Source organism: Megalops cyprinoides, chromosome 23 (assembly GCF_013368585.1).
Source record: "Megalops cyprinoides isolate fMegCyp1 chromosome 23, fMegCyp1.pri, whole genome shotgun sequence".
NCBI classification, from domain to species: domain Eukaryota; kingdom Metazoa; phylum Chordata; class Actinopteri; order Elopiformes; family Megalopidae; genus Megalops; species Megalops cyprinoides.
In genome coordinates, this window is record NC_050605.1 from 7,790,844 (window position 1) to 7,805,227 (window position 14,384).

Below are 14,384 nucleotides of genomic sequence, written 5' to 3' on the forward strand. Positions count from 1 at the left end.
GTGAGCCAAAGCTAAGGACAAAAGTTGATTAAGTGCAGGCCTTCTGCTAAATGCAGAATTGGCAGGAGTCATTTTTACAGTTCTGACAGAGGTCCTCAAGGCGCACCCAGAGTGCCATGACTCAGTAGGAAGTGCCAGTTTGAATTGGCCCACTTCAGTCACCGCTCCCCTGCAAAATTACGCGGGGGACAGGGAGGGCATTGCAGCCTGTGGCCAGCTGGGCTGGTGCACATGACCCGGGTGGCACATCTCCCAATGTGACAGTGGAGCCAGGGCTGGAACAGGTGACTGGGAAAGTGGCAAAGTGAGGTAGCCGACAGGTGAGGTTCACCTGAGAATAGTACAGTTAGTGTGAAAGGGGAGAAGAGTTGTTCGTGGGTATGTGCCTCCACTAAGAGGAAGAGAAACGGAGAGAGAGAGAACTGGGACCAGGAGTCAAAGCTCACAGTCGCCCCATGCAGGATGGACAACTGGACACTATGAGAGACAACTCACAAAAGATGACTCCCAACACAAACACACACACACACACACACCTGGCTAGAACTTTGCGCCAAAAAACAGATTTCAGTTGTCCTGTATATGGTTCCTATCCAATGAGAAGCTCAAAGGCTCTGGAAGGACAGGGTACATTTTCATTGTTCTATCTGTGACCATGCTTATTCAGCTTTGCTTCAGAAATCAATTCTAACAATGCACTGCAGCAGACTATATGACCAAGTAGAAAGACAGGAGTTAACAGAAAAATTCAGCACTGGCAAGTGTTTTGTTGTTGTTGTTTTTGGGCACGTTTCACATTTAAACATACTTCATAGAGCCACTAAGAGCCATTTTATGTGGACAAGCATTCATATGTAAAGCTGACAGATTTGCAGATCCTCCATTTGCAATTAACAAGGCTTTGCATTTAAGCTATACAGACTGTGTTCTCTGATTAACTGTGATTTCTCGCTTTGATGTGGTATGTTTATTTGTTTATGTTTGGCATCAGGTATTTGTTACCTTCTATGATGAGATTTAGTATTATTAGATTTGCAGTAAATGATCATACAATGATATTCAGGGAAAACAGGATATGGCTTGCATAATCTAGATGATTCATTCTAAGCAGTGTAAACCATGCCAGAGCGGGATCTATTATGGAACTATTACAAAACTATTTTTTGGAAAATTGATCTTGATCTTGATATCAAATGAAAAATATACAGAATCTAGGCATCCATCTTCATTGATGGAAGTATTGCGCTGCTGCATTTGCTGTTTAATTTATAAACCAACATGCAGGTATCTAATCAGGGCAAAGCTCCATTTTCGGCAATTTCATTGAATTCCATGGAAAAAAATATTCCTCAGAAAGTATGTCATTACAGACATTTGTTACTTAAAGACACGTCTTCCTTTCCAAATCGCACCCATCCCCTAAGAGGAAATGGACTCATGAAATTAATTATGGCACACCTGTTGTGGGCAAACATTAGATTTTGTTTCCATAGCATCAGTAAGTTATCCAGCCAGCTGGTACAGACTCACTCACCCGAAGGCTTTGGGGACATCTGTGGCTAGCAGCATTCTAACGAGGAGACCCTACTTAGAAGAATCTCTGAGTCCATTTCTTACTGACTACACTGTGTAGATGGACTAGCACCACCATAGTCAACACTTTTTAAGTCGGCAATGCCCAGGCTGGGGGCCTCCATACAACTATAAATAAATGAGCCCTTTCAACACATAGTCTGTCTAAATCTCCAGCCAGCAAGCAACAGTGTGTTGACCCAAGTGTTGTAAATGTTGCTTATACATACAAATTCTGCACTTCATTTTAGGGGGTGATCATTCACTTATGCTTCAACCAGCAAAACAGTTACCTCCTAAAACCCACATAATCTTATTTGTGCGAATATTTTATGAGACACATGAGCAGGCATCATTGTTGTCAGAGGAGGTACCATATCACCTCTAAGAGAGGGGTGAAGTCATTTTTGAGTGCAGTTCAGTGTTACGCATACTACGCTTTTTTTTCCTTCCAGTACTGAATGATTGATCATAGGACATGAACTGCAATAGCAATTACTGTCTTGAGATCAGCTGATGACCATTTGACCCTACAATTACTACTTATCAATCACCACTTTCAGACCACAAGTTTTGCCATCTCATCTGTGATGTTGCCCCATCATCTTGGAACAGAGACAGGATTTTAAAAGGGGTTTGATGACCTGTCACAGTCCTCCTGTGTCAGATTTGAAATTTGTCTGAAGGCAATTGACTAAGTCTCACAAACCTCCCTTAAAATAATCTTTGAAGCAACATGGCCATGTGATTAATTAATCATAGAGCCACTGGATGTAATTAAGATTTTCTGTCACAGTTAATTTTATCTCTTTAACCAAGATTAACAAAGATTATCATCAGCTCAATACATGAACACGTTTTTAGTTATTTTTAACAACCAGGCATTTAGTTGTCATGATGTTGTATGTAGATAAGAACTTATTATTAATCCCCATTCATCAAGTCATGAACTTCTCGTGATTATTTCTCAAGTTGATCTCTTAATGTCTTCGAACCCATTCAATTTGGTCTCTGCTCTAAAATGTGTTTAACTCTAAAACGTGGCTGAGTGCTGGTAGAATTTAAGCTCTGATGGTTAGCAATGCGGTAACGCCACCCATGAAGTCATATTCTCTCAGCGTCGATCTGAGAGGCTGCAGGTCTCTCTTTTTCCCCGAGCGGGATCGTTGAGATTTCCTGCGGCTTATCGCTATCCCAGCCTTGACTCAGCCGCAGACTGAACGCGCCTACCGCGCCTACCGCTCGCTTTCAAGTTCCTCGCTGTCGTCAGCCTCGGAGACGAGCAGCCGCAGCTTTTTGGGCTGTGCGACACGCTCATTCACCGCAGTCAGGGGGAAAAAACAGAGGCTCAACCGTCAAAATATACCCACATGCTCACAGTGACATCAAATATGCTTTAAACATTATTCGTCCTTCAGAGCACTTTTCGTTTGCCACTGATAATAAAGTAACTACATGAGTGAGCTGCTACAAATTTGCAGTTCTTGCTAATTCAACACTGAAGCAGTAGAGCCTTAAGATGGAGATACACAAATATCAATTTCATGTCTCAGCAGAAATTAAAAACAAAAGCCTAGATTCAATCATAAAAATCCTCTTTGTTCTTAAATTTAAGCACCAGTGGGTCTCCAGTGCTTTTGATACTTATGCTGTTTTAACACAGCTTTCTTTGCACAACAGAATTTTTACATTTAACACAGCAATTGTTTGGAGGATGCAGAAATCAAGGAGTTTTGTATTAGGAGAGAGCATGGCATTATCCTCCTGGTGCATTCTTCTGTGACCGCCCACAGTGTCTCATTGTTTCCAGAGTACAATAGCCCTTCTTTGATCACTATGTTTGGTTCAGGCATTCTCATGAAAATCTGCTGCTCTCATTCATTTAACAAAGACATTCTGGGACCTTCAGAGATATCCTCAGACATCCTCAATTCCCCACAACAACTATTCTGAAGGATAAATGCACACATATTTGTGAAATAGGGAAACAATATAATCTGTCTAAAGTAACAATTGGAAATCAAATAAGCAAGCACTAGCTGCAATTTCAAAAGTACAGTAAAGAACAAATGTCTGAAAACACACGGGTTAATATCACTCATCCAATAAATAAATGTGCTGCAAACTACAGTGTATGGTATATCTTAGAAAGAAAGAAACGAGGAAAACATGCAACCTATTCACCATTCAGCAGGGTTAACAGTTAAATCAGACTGATTTCATGACGTTTCGCAACATGCGCTCAGCTACCACTGAGAAGCAGGGACCATCTGGCTTGGGAAGACTGTCTGTAAATTTTGCAAGGAGCCGTGCCAGCACATTTTTAACTACCACCTCAGTTTTAGTCCTGCCGCAACTTACCCGCTTTGCGACTGTTGAACGTGGGGGCGAGTTTCGGGTCCCCGGTCAGAGAGATCAGAATGCCAGTGCGCTACACTGTGGTGGACATTTGGAACTTGGCAGGGCTGCGTGATTACTGAGGGGCTAAACTAAAAAAAAAGGGAACACTAAAAAAGGCCAGGGGAAAAGGTGTCGTGGCTCCGGCTTTCACAGCCTGGTTCATGTCAGCTCCCTGTTTGCACGGCATTTCATGTCAGTCCCACTGTCATGCGAAATACTGAAGAGTCTTTTCTGCTCCTGTTGTACTGTCATGGGAAAGATGGATCCAAGCACAGTTTTTTTTCCCTTTCATTTCAGTATTTACACTGTCTTTCTTTTATATTTCTTTAATGGTGGCTCTGTTTCGTGTGGTGTCCCTGAAAAAGCCACTGCGCTCCCTCACAGACTGAAAGTAGTAGGTTGAAAAGGTTGATCGTTGAATAAGAACGTGTTTGGAATTTTAAAGTTTTCACTGTAACCAAAGTAATGGGACAACCAGCGTCCCGACTGCACATTTGTCGGGACATCTGACACACAATCTTAAATTGGGACTTTCATGATTTTTGAATATATTTATAGTGATAAAGTGAGGCAGAGTATAACAGAAGCAAAAAACCATAAGGAGTCAACAATATTAGAAGCGCTGCACGACCAGGTTTCAATAGTTGGCCAGACAAGGTACAAGCTAGCTGGTGGAGACAACGAGTGTGTTAAACCATTAAATTACATTTTCTTATTTATTTTTATTTATTTATTTATTCTGTTTTAATACGGAAACAGTTTTGAGACATGAGAAATTCCTTTAGGTGGTAGTGTTTCAGGTGCTCAGGTGAGAGCAGAGGAAAGGAACTGTGTCTTTAGATGTTTCTTGAAGACAGAGAGGGAGATCATTCCACCATGGAGGGACAGCGGTGGAGAAATTTCTGGATAGTGATTTAGCAGGGAGAGGCCTCAGGTTGTCCAGATTGTGTTTCCTCCTATGAATGACACAAGAGCTGCATTTGCTTTGAAAAACAGGGATGTACTGAAAACACATGTTACTATCTGATGGTGAAGCAGAAATAAGGAAAAAAGAAAAAAGTGAACTTGGCCGTTTATGAAGAGCCTTGTTGGTGCCCTTGCTCAGTGGACTGGCGGAGGTAGACTCACAGGTCTTTACACGGATAGGTCTTCATTTTTACTGGGACATGTGATCACACTTTGTCAAGTGAAGGTGAGGAGATCATAGGCAAAAAGGTTTCAAATGCATGTTCTCTCCTGTTAACCCCCTTGCAGACAAGGTGCCTAAGCTCCCAAACCTGAGCAAGCATCAATGTGCTTTAAAATTGGGTACATAACAAATCTAATCCTGTCCTGTTTTAATGGTGCGCAAAGTATCTGAAATGGTAAGAGGTTGCCCAGGTTTCCAACCAACGTGATCACAAACAACGGGAGGAAACAGAGCTCAAAACCTTCCACATTACCTTAAATAACTCTGCTTGCTGTGGGAGAGTCTGTTCTTTGGATCTCTAGGCTTTGAAGGAAGGCATTAGTGCTGGATCAATAACATATTCCTCTCTCACAAAGCCCTCAAGGGAAAGGGGATGTCAAAACTGTATACCGTTACAGTCGGCAATGCTGTGCTCTTTAATTGAAAGTGGCAATTTCATATCGAAGCATTACACTCTACAATTACACTTTGAGATAATTGACATAATTACAGTATGCGCTGTAGATAAATTTCTACGAAGTGTTTTAGGAGCACACCAGCACGGCTTGGCTGGTGGCTTGTTGAATTTTAATTAGAGAAAGACACTGTTTTGATCACTGGTTGAATAAATGTAATTTAAAACTTGGTTTACATCTCAGATCCACAGGAAATTATTTCTGTTCCTGCTATACGAGAAGGCAAGACTGCCATCTAAGGGTGGGTATGCCCTGATTAAATCAAAGTTGTATTCACGCCAGGGGTAATGGCCCTTTAATAAGTAATTAATTTGGCAATGTAAGTGTCTGTCCTACTACAACTGGAACTAATTATTTAGATCCGTGCTCTTATTTTAGCTCCACAGATTGGGTGATATTGTGAGTGGCAGGCATTTTTTTCTTCTTTAGTGTGGACACGTACACAATATATGTTGGTATGTACAAACCATAAATTGTGATCAGTTGTGATAAATCACCTGTAACATCTGCATTATTGGGTTGAAATGGGCAGAAAATAAACTAATCCAGAATCAAATTAAAGACCAATTTTGTGAGGCCATCATCTGGTTCAATCTCGTGAAAATAGACACCATAAAAGGAGATGCTTCTCCATTCTAGGCTGGCCTTGCCATAGCTTTCCACTGAGTGCAATCTGTATGGGGGAATCTATATCCTCATACTATATAGCCATCGCTGTGCTCCTAATGGTGGTTAGAGTCTAGATGAACCCTAACCATACTCTTTGTGTATAAAATAACTTTGACCAAAGGTTACTTTTTTCATCTCTCACTTTCATCTCTCACAAAAACACCTCCACAGTTGCTGATGTTCTGTAAAAAATGGGACCGTTGGCTAAACGTGCTAGTAAAAGTGAAGGGCAAAGTGCATTGCAGTTGAAAAGAGGGCTTCATCACTGCAAATCCCATTGAGATTGTATGCCAAAACCATGAAATTACATTTCTAAATGTACTATTTATTGCCAGGAGAATGAAAAAGTGACTTTGATGCAGATGTCTTGACCTGTCAAGAATGCAGATTATTTTATTTTTTTAGGCAACGACTTAGGACTGTAACTCCATTTAGTTTTGGTTTCTTTTTCGCTCTGATTTTTTCTGTATTCTGATTTGAGAGATAAATCCTGTTTCATTACTATCTCCTGGTTTTCCTAGTCCAATATTTTCTCTCCCATCTCCATTTTGACAGATACATCTAATGGGAAAAATGCTAGAACATTTTGCTAAGTTTATAAAAAATGCTACAAAGATTTGAGTTTGACCATGAACGTAGACCGATTTCATTATTTATATATATATATAATAGGAATTCACCCATTTAAACAAGAGATACTTACAATACCATCAAAAACATTTTCTGAACTAAAGAAGATGAGATCTCTGAATGAACAGGTTATGAGAAAGCGAATGAAGTCAGTGTACCAGGAAAAGGGCTGTCTCTGTGATTTATGGAGTTCATAAACCCCAAATTCGACTTTACTGACAAGCCATTCTCCAGTGGTTTATCAAATGTTCATGACAGTTGAAGATCGTGACGTGTCAGGCCAGCACCTTACGAGGGAGTTAAAATCATGGCTGCTGTTAAGAAGAAACGCTGCAAGTTGGAAAGACAATCAGCAAGGAACTCATCTGTTCCACTTGGTTACATGTTATTTTGGAAAGGCAGCCCCTCAGAGACAGCGAGCACTGCCCCACTCAGGAAGACAGGGGTGCTGCTGTGTGAGGTCCCAAAACTACTGTATTATCTCATTGGTTTACTATAGATGTAGCGTGCTCGCTAACAGCGCTGGCAACCAGTGTTCAATTCCCTGCACTGCTTCCTCTGTACCCTCCGTGTCTCTCCTCGTTTCATTATCTGGAGACCTAGCAGTGATCGCTGTTGTCGTTCCATTACAATATGCTATCATCTTTAACCTGAGGGAGAGGCCATCTTGATTAGTTTCTGAGCCATCTGGCTGACAGAGTGTCCCTCGGTGCTTTTTGAAATTGAAATATGAATGATAGGTTTTCTTTACGGGGCTGACTTGAAAGTGCTTTGCAAAGTGCTAAGTGCTAAAACTTTGGAAAATACCTTTGGCAGTTGATTAAGACGCCTCGAGTCACGGCATCTGCCACAGAACCCGCATAAACATGAAGAACAACGTGTACTACCTATCACTGAAGATGCATAAAATGTTCACGCAAAGCAATTTGATGTTTTTTGTTGATAGCCCCTAATTATATATTACTCTGAAAAACTAACTTGATCTTATATTGCTGAAAGCTATTGCTTATTATTATTGGGTAAAGTGATGTTTCTCTGCAGTCTCCTAATGGTGGCCTGAAGCTTGCTTTAATAGCCTATGTTTATGCCTCCCATAAATATGTTGGTTAAAGAAGAATACAGTTAACCAAACTTGAACCAAATGTATGTTCTCGTGGTGTGACATACAAGAGAATCACTCACTTGCATGGCTATTTTCTTGCAGCTCCTTTCTCCCCTCCTGGGATTGACAGTGTCGTGAAGTTCGACGCCAATGGCGACGGGATGGGCCGCTACAACATCTTCAACTACCAGCAGACGGCAGAGAGGCACGGCTACATCCAGGTGGGGGAGTGGGCGGAGTCGCTGAGCCTCAGCAGTGAGCTGGTGCGCTGGCCGCGGGGGGTGGTGGGCACGCCCACTTCGCAGTGCAGCGACCCGTGCGCCCGCAACGAGATGAAGAAGATGCAGGCGGGCGAGTACTGCTGCTGGATCTGCACCGCGTGCGATGCGCACGAGTACCTGGCCGACGAATTCACCTGCGCCCCCTGCAGCCCCGGGCAGTGGCCCAACGAGGACCTGACGGGCTGCTACGACCTGCCCGAGGACTACATCCTGTGGGAGGACGCCTGGGCCATCGGGCCCGTCGCCATCGCCTGTGTGGGCTTCATCTGCACTGCCCTGGTGGCCGGCGTCTTCATCCGCCACAACGACACGCCGCTGGTCAAGGCCTCGGGCCGCGAGCTCTGCTACATCCTCCTGCTGGGCGTCTTCATGTCCTACGGCATGACCTTCTTCTTCATCGCTAAGCCCTCTCCCGCCATCTGCACGCTGCGCCGCCTCGGCCTGGGAACTTCATTCGCTGTCTGCTACTCCGCCCTGCTCACCAAGACCAACCGCATCGCGCGCATCTTCGGCGGGGTGAAGGACGGCGCCCAGCGGCCGCGCTTCATCAGCCCCAGCTCGCAGGTCTTCATCTGCCTCAGCCTCATCTCCGTGCAGCTGGTGCTGGTGTCCGTCTGGCTCCTGCTGGAAGTGCCGGGGACGCGACGCTTCACGCTGCCCGAACGCCGCGAGACCGTCATCCTCAAGTGCAACGTGCGCGACTCCAGCATGCTGCTGTCGCTCTCCTACGACGTGGTGCTGGTCGTCCTCTGCACCGTCTACGCCTTCAAGACCAGGAAGTGCCCTGAGAACTTCAACGAGGCCAAGTTCATCGGCTTCACCATGTACACCACCTGCATCATCTGGCTGGCCTTCCTGCCCATCTTCTACGTCACCTCCAGCGACTACAGGGTCAGTTGGGCCAGTTAAAAACATATATAGAACAGAGCCTCTCAACTTAAGTCGTGAAAGCACCTCGGTGTCTGCAGGCTTTGATAAAGCCAGGTGCTGAGCTGTCCAATTCAACTAATCATGGCCTTGTTCAGCTTCCCCAGTTCCCCAGACTGTTAGTTGTGTTTTAGACAGTTTGAAAACCTCATGGAATTCCCTGGCCAGGACTGACCTTCAGTTGCACTGATTGGGAATTCCTTGTCTTTACCTTAACAGGAAAATCACTTCCTGGCAAGATAAGAATTACAATACACTCTCTTTATAAGACTTATTTAACAAAGCCTGCAGAAGTAAAGTATTGTGTACTTTCATTCAGAGTAATCTGCTACAGTGCCACCATTTTGCACTGATTAAACAACAACTACAGCTCCAAAAGGCCACATTAAAATACAAGATATGAATTGGTCACAAGCCCTTATTAGCATCTATACGAACAAACTGCTGTGAACTGCCACTGCAGTCAAAGATGAATTTGAAAAGGATGAGAGAAAATGTGTAGTTTTCAAGGCCACGGTCAATCAGGTAAAAATAAATTACACCTCAGAAGTCGGCACACTCCAGGGGAGTACTTAGGAGAACGCTGATGTAAGTAAAACTTCTCTGTTGAAATCCTGTTCTCAGGGTAAAAAGACATAAAGAGCGTTTCATTATACGCTGTGCAATAAATGAATGCTGGCACGACCTTGGAATATGAGACCGCCAATTATTTCGCAAAGAGAGAGAGAGTACAAGAGCAATTTGTGCAGGGGCCAATAGAGCAACAGCTAAGCAGCACAGATGATTACATGCTACATTATACTCGTGCCCTGTGAACGCCAAAGGTGAATTTTGCCGGCTAACAAGTGCATGTCCTGGTGACACATGCTCTAATCCCAAAAAAAAAAGCATCCGCTGATCACATTTCACTCCTAAATATGACAGATGTTTACCTTCAAATTGTAATGATAGCTGAGTGCTGTTTTAAAATGAGACTTTAGGGCTGTTTTCTTGAAGAAGATTAGCACGTTAGCTCAGTGTGTTGACTTACAGTTCCCATTTAATAACACGTTTACTTACACATCTTGTTTAAATGCCAACAGAGGTGGAAAAATATTCTCATGAAGAGATGATTGAGAGTGTGAGGGTGCTTGAGAAGGAACTGCAGGGAAAGTGTTTGATTTGGCCAAGCACACACCAAGGCAATCCTTACAAACACAGTCCATAAATGCTTAGTACATCGAACCAGACTCTTTCCCCGGGTTTTTATTGTCTCACTGGAACATCCTCCGATGCTCTTTTATGTTGCCTGACCTCTCCCGACCCCCCCTCCCGCAGGTGCAGACCACCACCATGTGCATATCGGTCAGCTTGAGCGGCTTCGTGGTGCTGGGGTGCCTGTTCGCCCCCAAGGTCCACATCATCATGTTCCAGCCGCAGAAGAACGTCACCAGCCACCGGCACAACCTCAACCGCTTCAGCGTCAGCGGGGCCGGGGCGCCGTACTCTCACGGTGAGGCCCCGCCCATGCGCCCACGGTTTCATTTTCGCTTTACGCGCCACCTGGGGCCACCCTCCCCAAACGTTATGAGCCATGCGCCGCACAGTCGTAATTTAACTTTTATGCCTCGGTGGAATTGGACATTTGTGGAAAATGGCAGGAAGTAAGTGAACCACAGGGAAGGATTTGCTGAAAATATCAGGCACATAAGTCAGCCACCTTGCAGCATTGATTTATGAGCCAAACAAGCTTTTTCCATGGGTTTTATTCTCTCACCAGCATTGATGTCTTTTTCCCTAGTGGAAGCCTATACTTTTTCTAGTACATTTCTTTTTTCCATAAATATGGAGGCGACAATGTTGGGTGAAGGTTTTCAGACATTAACTCAAATATAGAGAGTTTTAAATTAAAAGATGGATGTGCACTTTCAAAAGCAGTGAAACTGAAATGCTGGCATGTTAAACCTTCTGGATCCAAATCCGTAAGTGTGATACTGTAGATAGACCTGTTTCACCCCCCAATGGGATTTAAGATGAACATCTCAAAGCACTGCAAAAGAAAGGAATCATGTGAAAAGCTTGATCTGTGCTCACGTGTTGACTGAGGGGAAAACTATGACAAGCACCATATGGGGTAGGGAGAAAACGTCAAAGAACTCACAACTCTAAGATACATGGTGACACCCTCATGGTGACTCTGTGTTGGCAACATGAGATGTTCCCGGGGAGCCCTGTCCTAATTTCTTCCTCTCTCTTCCAGGTTCTGTGAGCGCTCATTATGTGCCGACCGTCTGCAACGGGAGAGAGATCGTCGACTCCACCACTTCCTCCCTGTGACCCCTGCACGACCCCCAAGCCCCTCCTTTTAGACTGTTAGCAAATTTGCACATATTGTGCGCCTCCTGTGAACTAGTACCATTAATGTAGAAACCGTGTATTACATTATTTTTAAGGGCTGTACATAGAAACTGACACTGTTGTAGAGAAAAAAAAAACTTTATAGGACATTTTTGGGGAGTTTGTTTTTGATAGTTTTACTATGCTTTGTAAATAACCATGAAACCCATTGTTATATGGTCCGTTTTTTGAATGGATGTAGCAGTAATCCACTGATCTGCTACACTTGGGAATACTGGACAAACTTTATTTGTCTTCTTCTTTTGTAGACCTCATTGTGATAACTGACCCAGTATGCGTTTATATGTTGTATATAATATGTACATTACCTTTAAATGATGGTTTTAACAGCACAAGCTACACAAATTGACAAAGAATATCTAAAAATGCAACTGTAAAACCCCTCTACATATTAATTGGTGTAAAAAGTCCATAGGACTTCAAAGACACTTGTGTGGATTTGGCGCTAACTTCAAATCACGGAGCAAGCATCACAACGATGAAAAACTAGGCAATCTGACCGATTAACACATAAAACCTTTAGTAAAATGCAGTGTTTAACAATGGCTTTTTGTGCCTTATCTTGTGTCCTGTAGTTTTGTATGGAGGTTGTGCATATGTGAGGTGCAGGGGCAGCGTGCTGCCTTTGTTGAGGCTGCTTCCATTGGCGGACTTGGACGATGACTTACGTTCTGATGTCCTAGGACGTTGCCATTTCATAGACTGCAGCTACGTCGAACCAATCCGAGTCACACCAACTGCTGTTAAAACGACGGGCAACAGTGTTTAAAGGTGATGTGAATGCCTTTGTGATGTTGGTTTATTTGCATACGAAGGCTTGAAAAGTCATATTGTGGACTGTAAAATACAACCCAAAAGCAAATTTGAGAGTTGAAGTAGCACTGTCAAACACCTAATAGTAAGAAAGCATTACAAAAAGGAGTATTCCCAAAGCCATTCACATTTATTAAATCATCATAACAACAATGAATAACAATTATATTTTCGACATGACTTGTACAACTCAGCTTAATGTACATCATTATACAAAATATACAAAAAAGGTGAAAATTGGTTCTCGCGCATCTGAGGACATTACCGCGGTGAACTTCCTTTGACCCGTCTTCCAGTGTATGGGAGGTATCAGACTTCTTTCACACCATTGGAACACCTTCATAAAGCATGACTCAAACGACCCAAATTCACCACACCTGCTTGAAGGCAAGGGTGCCTCCAGACGAAAATGTTGCGCAAAAGCAAGGAAACAACATGTTGACTGAAATGTCTCTACTGAAACATCTCAGCTCCTCGCTGCTCTGTTATGTTATAAGGAGGTAAACAGCAGAGTTTGCAAGGAGGCCAAATGTTGTGTAAAATGCCACAGAGGGGTTGATGGTAGTTGAAGTTTAGAGCTCATCAAAACACACTCCACTATTTCTAGCACTGGACTTCACCCCCCATCAGTTCCAAGTTAAAATGATGTACATTTTGCTCACTGAACTTGCCCCAGGCAAATGTTCCTGTGGTGGTATGGTTTCTGAGCACTCAAAATGCCTTTGGGAGCCTGTAAAAGTGAAGTAAAGACATAACAAATTAAAGAAACACCTGAATTGCACCCCACTTGCTGTGGTCAGAAATAAAACAAAGTGCAAAGCAATTTTTATGTTGGGAATGTAACAGGGAACTGTGGATTATGTAAAGTAGTCTCACGGCCCAAGTCATGCAGTTTTGTTCTGCAGAAACATCTGGGAGATTATATTTCTTTGTTTTGAGGCTTATCTGTGCTCTCCCAAGTCCTGCTCCCAGAAGATACCGGCATCTGTCGCTACAGTTGCTGCGGACAACCACGGGCGCCGTCCATCGCCTTCCCAAAATCATTCCGGACCGGGCTGGCATTTCTGGGCAGCTCGGCAAGATCTTTGATCACCCCTGCGCTGGGGACATCGCCAAAAAGGACCGGGGTGGTGGCTCACAGCTCCACCAGATTCACACAGCTTACCAATGCCAATGGCAAAGCTAAGTCAGACCCTAGCCAAGCAGCCATGGCTAGAAATGACTCCAAAATATGTCTGCACACACAATAAGCCAGAGGGAGAGACGCAGGCTGCAGTAGCTGCTGTTCCTCCTTGGTTTAACCCCCAGACTGGATTAGATTCCAGTTAATAAGATCCCTCTCTCCAGTGCAGAGAGATGCGGTCTTGGTTAGGGCCAATGTGAACGCAGGTCAGGCTAGGCAGAAAGCAAAGTGCAGTGACAAACAAGGGCATGATGACATCATAATAAAGACTAAGCAACTGCAAGCATATGATGACATCATAATAAAAGACTAACCAATTGCTGTTTGTGTCTGGTTCTTTTCCTTAACTTGCCAGCTTCGCCACCTTGCAGTGTGGGGAACTCAAGACAGCACAGCGCAAGCATGCCAAAGCCTTAATCCTTCAGCAAACAGAGCCACAATGAGCACAGCTCGGCTCGATCGAATCTGCTGGAGAGGAATGGTGGGTGCAGGCTGGGCAGCTGACAGCCTTCCACTGCCTGCGATGCGTTTACTTTGCTTATGGGATGCACCTGAGGGGGCCAGTTCTGCAAACAGAGTGGTGCCAATTAAACTCACAGCTCCGCAGCTGCCCCCCAGTCTAACCCGCATAACTGCCTTTGCGTGGCCGCTCATCCTAGCCTACAGAAGAGGCCTTAAAAAAGCCTTGGGACTCAATAAAAATAAACCACCATTGCTGGTTTCTGCAAAAAGCTAAAAGTACCACCTACGTTCGACTTAAAAAGAG

The 14,384-nt window shown here is 43.8% G+C and overlaps 1 protein-coding gene across 5 annotated transcripts in view; it reads left to right on the plus strand.

Annotated features, from left to right (window-relative positions):
- Window positions 1-12,745, plus strand: part of LOC118770075 (metabotropic glutamate receptor 3-like) — a 45,542-nt gene extending 32,797 nt beyond the window's left edge. For all 5 annotated transcript variants that reach the window (XM_036517491.1, XM_036517490.1, XM_036517492.1 and 2 more), the window contains exons 5-7: window positions 8,120-9,189; window positions 10,543-10,717; window positions 11,465-12,745. In XM_036517491.1, the coding sequence (XP_036373384.1) occupies window positions 8,120-9,189; window positions 10,543-10,717; window positions 11,465-11,541 (1,322 nt within the window). In that variant the 3' untranslated portion in view covers window positions 11,542-12,745. The remainder of the gene's footprint in view (window positions 1-8,119; window positions 9,190-10,542; window positions 10,718-11,464) is intronic.
- Window positions 12,746-14,384: the final 1,639 nt, after the last annotated feature.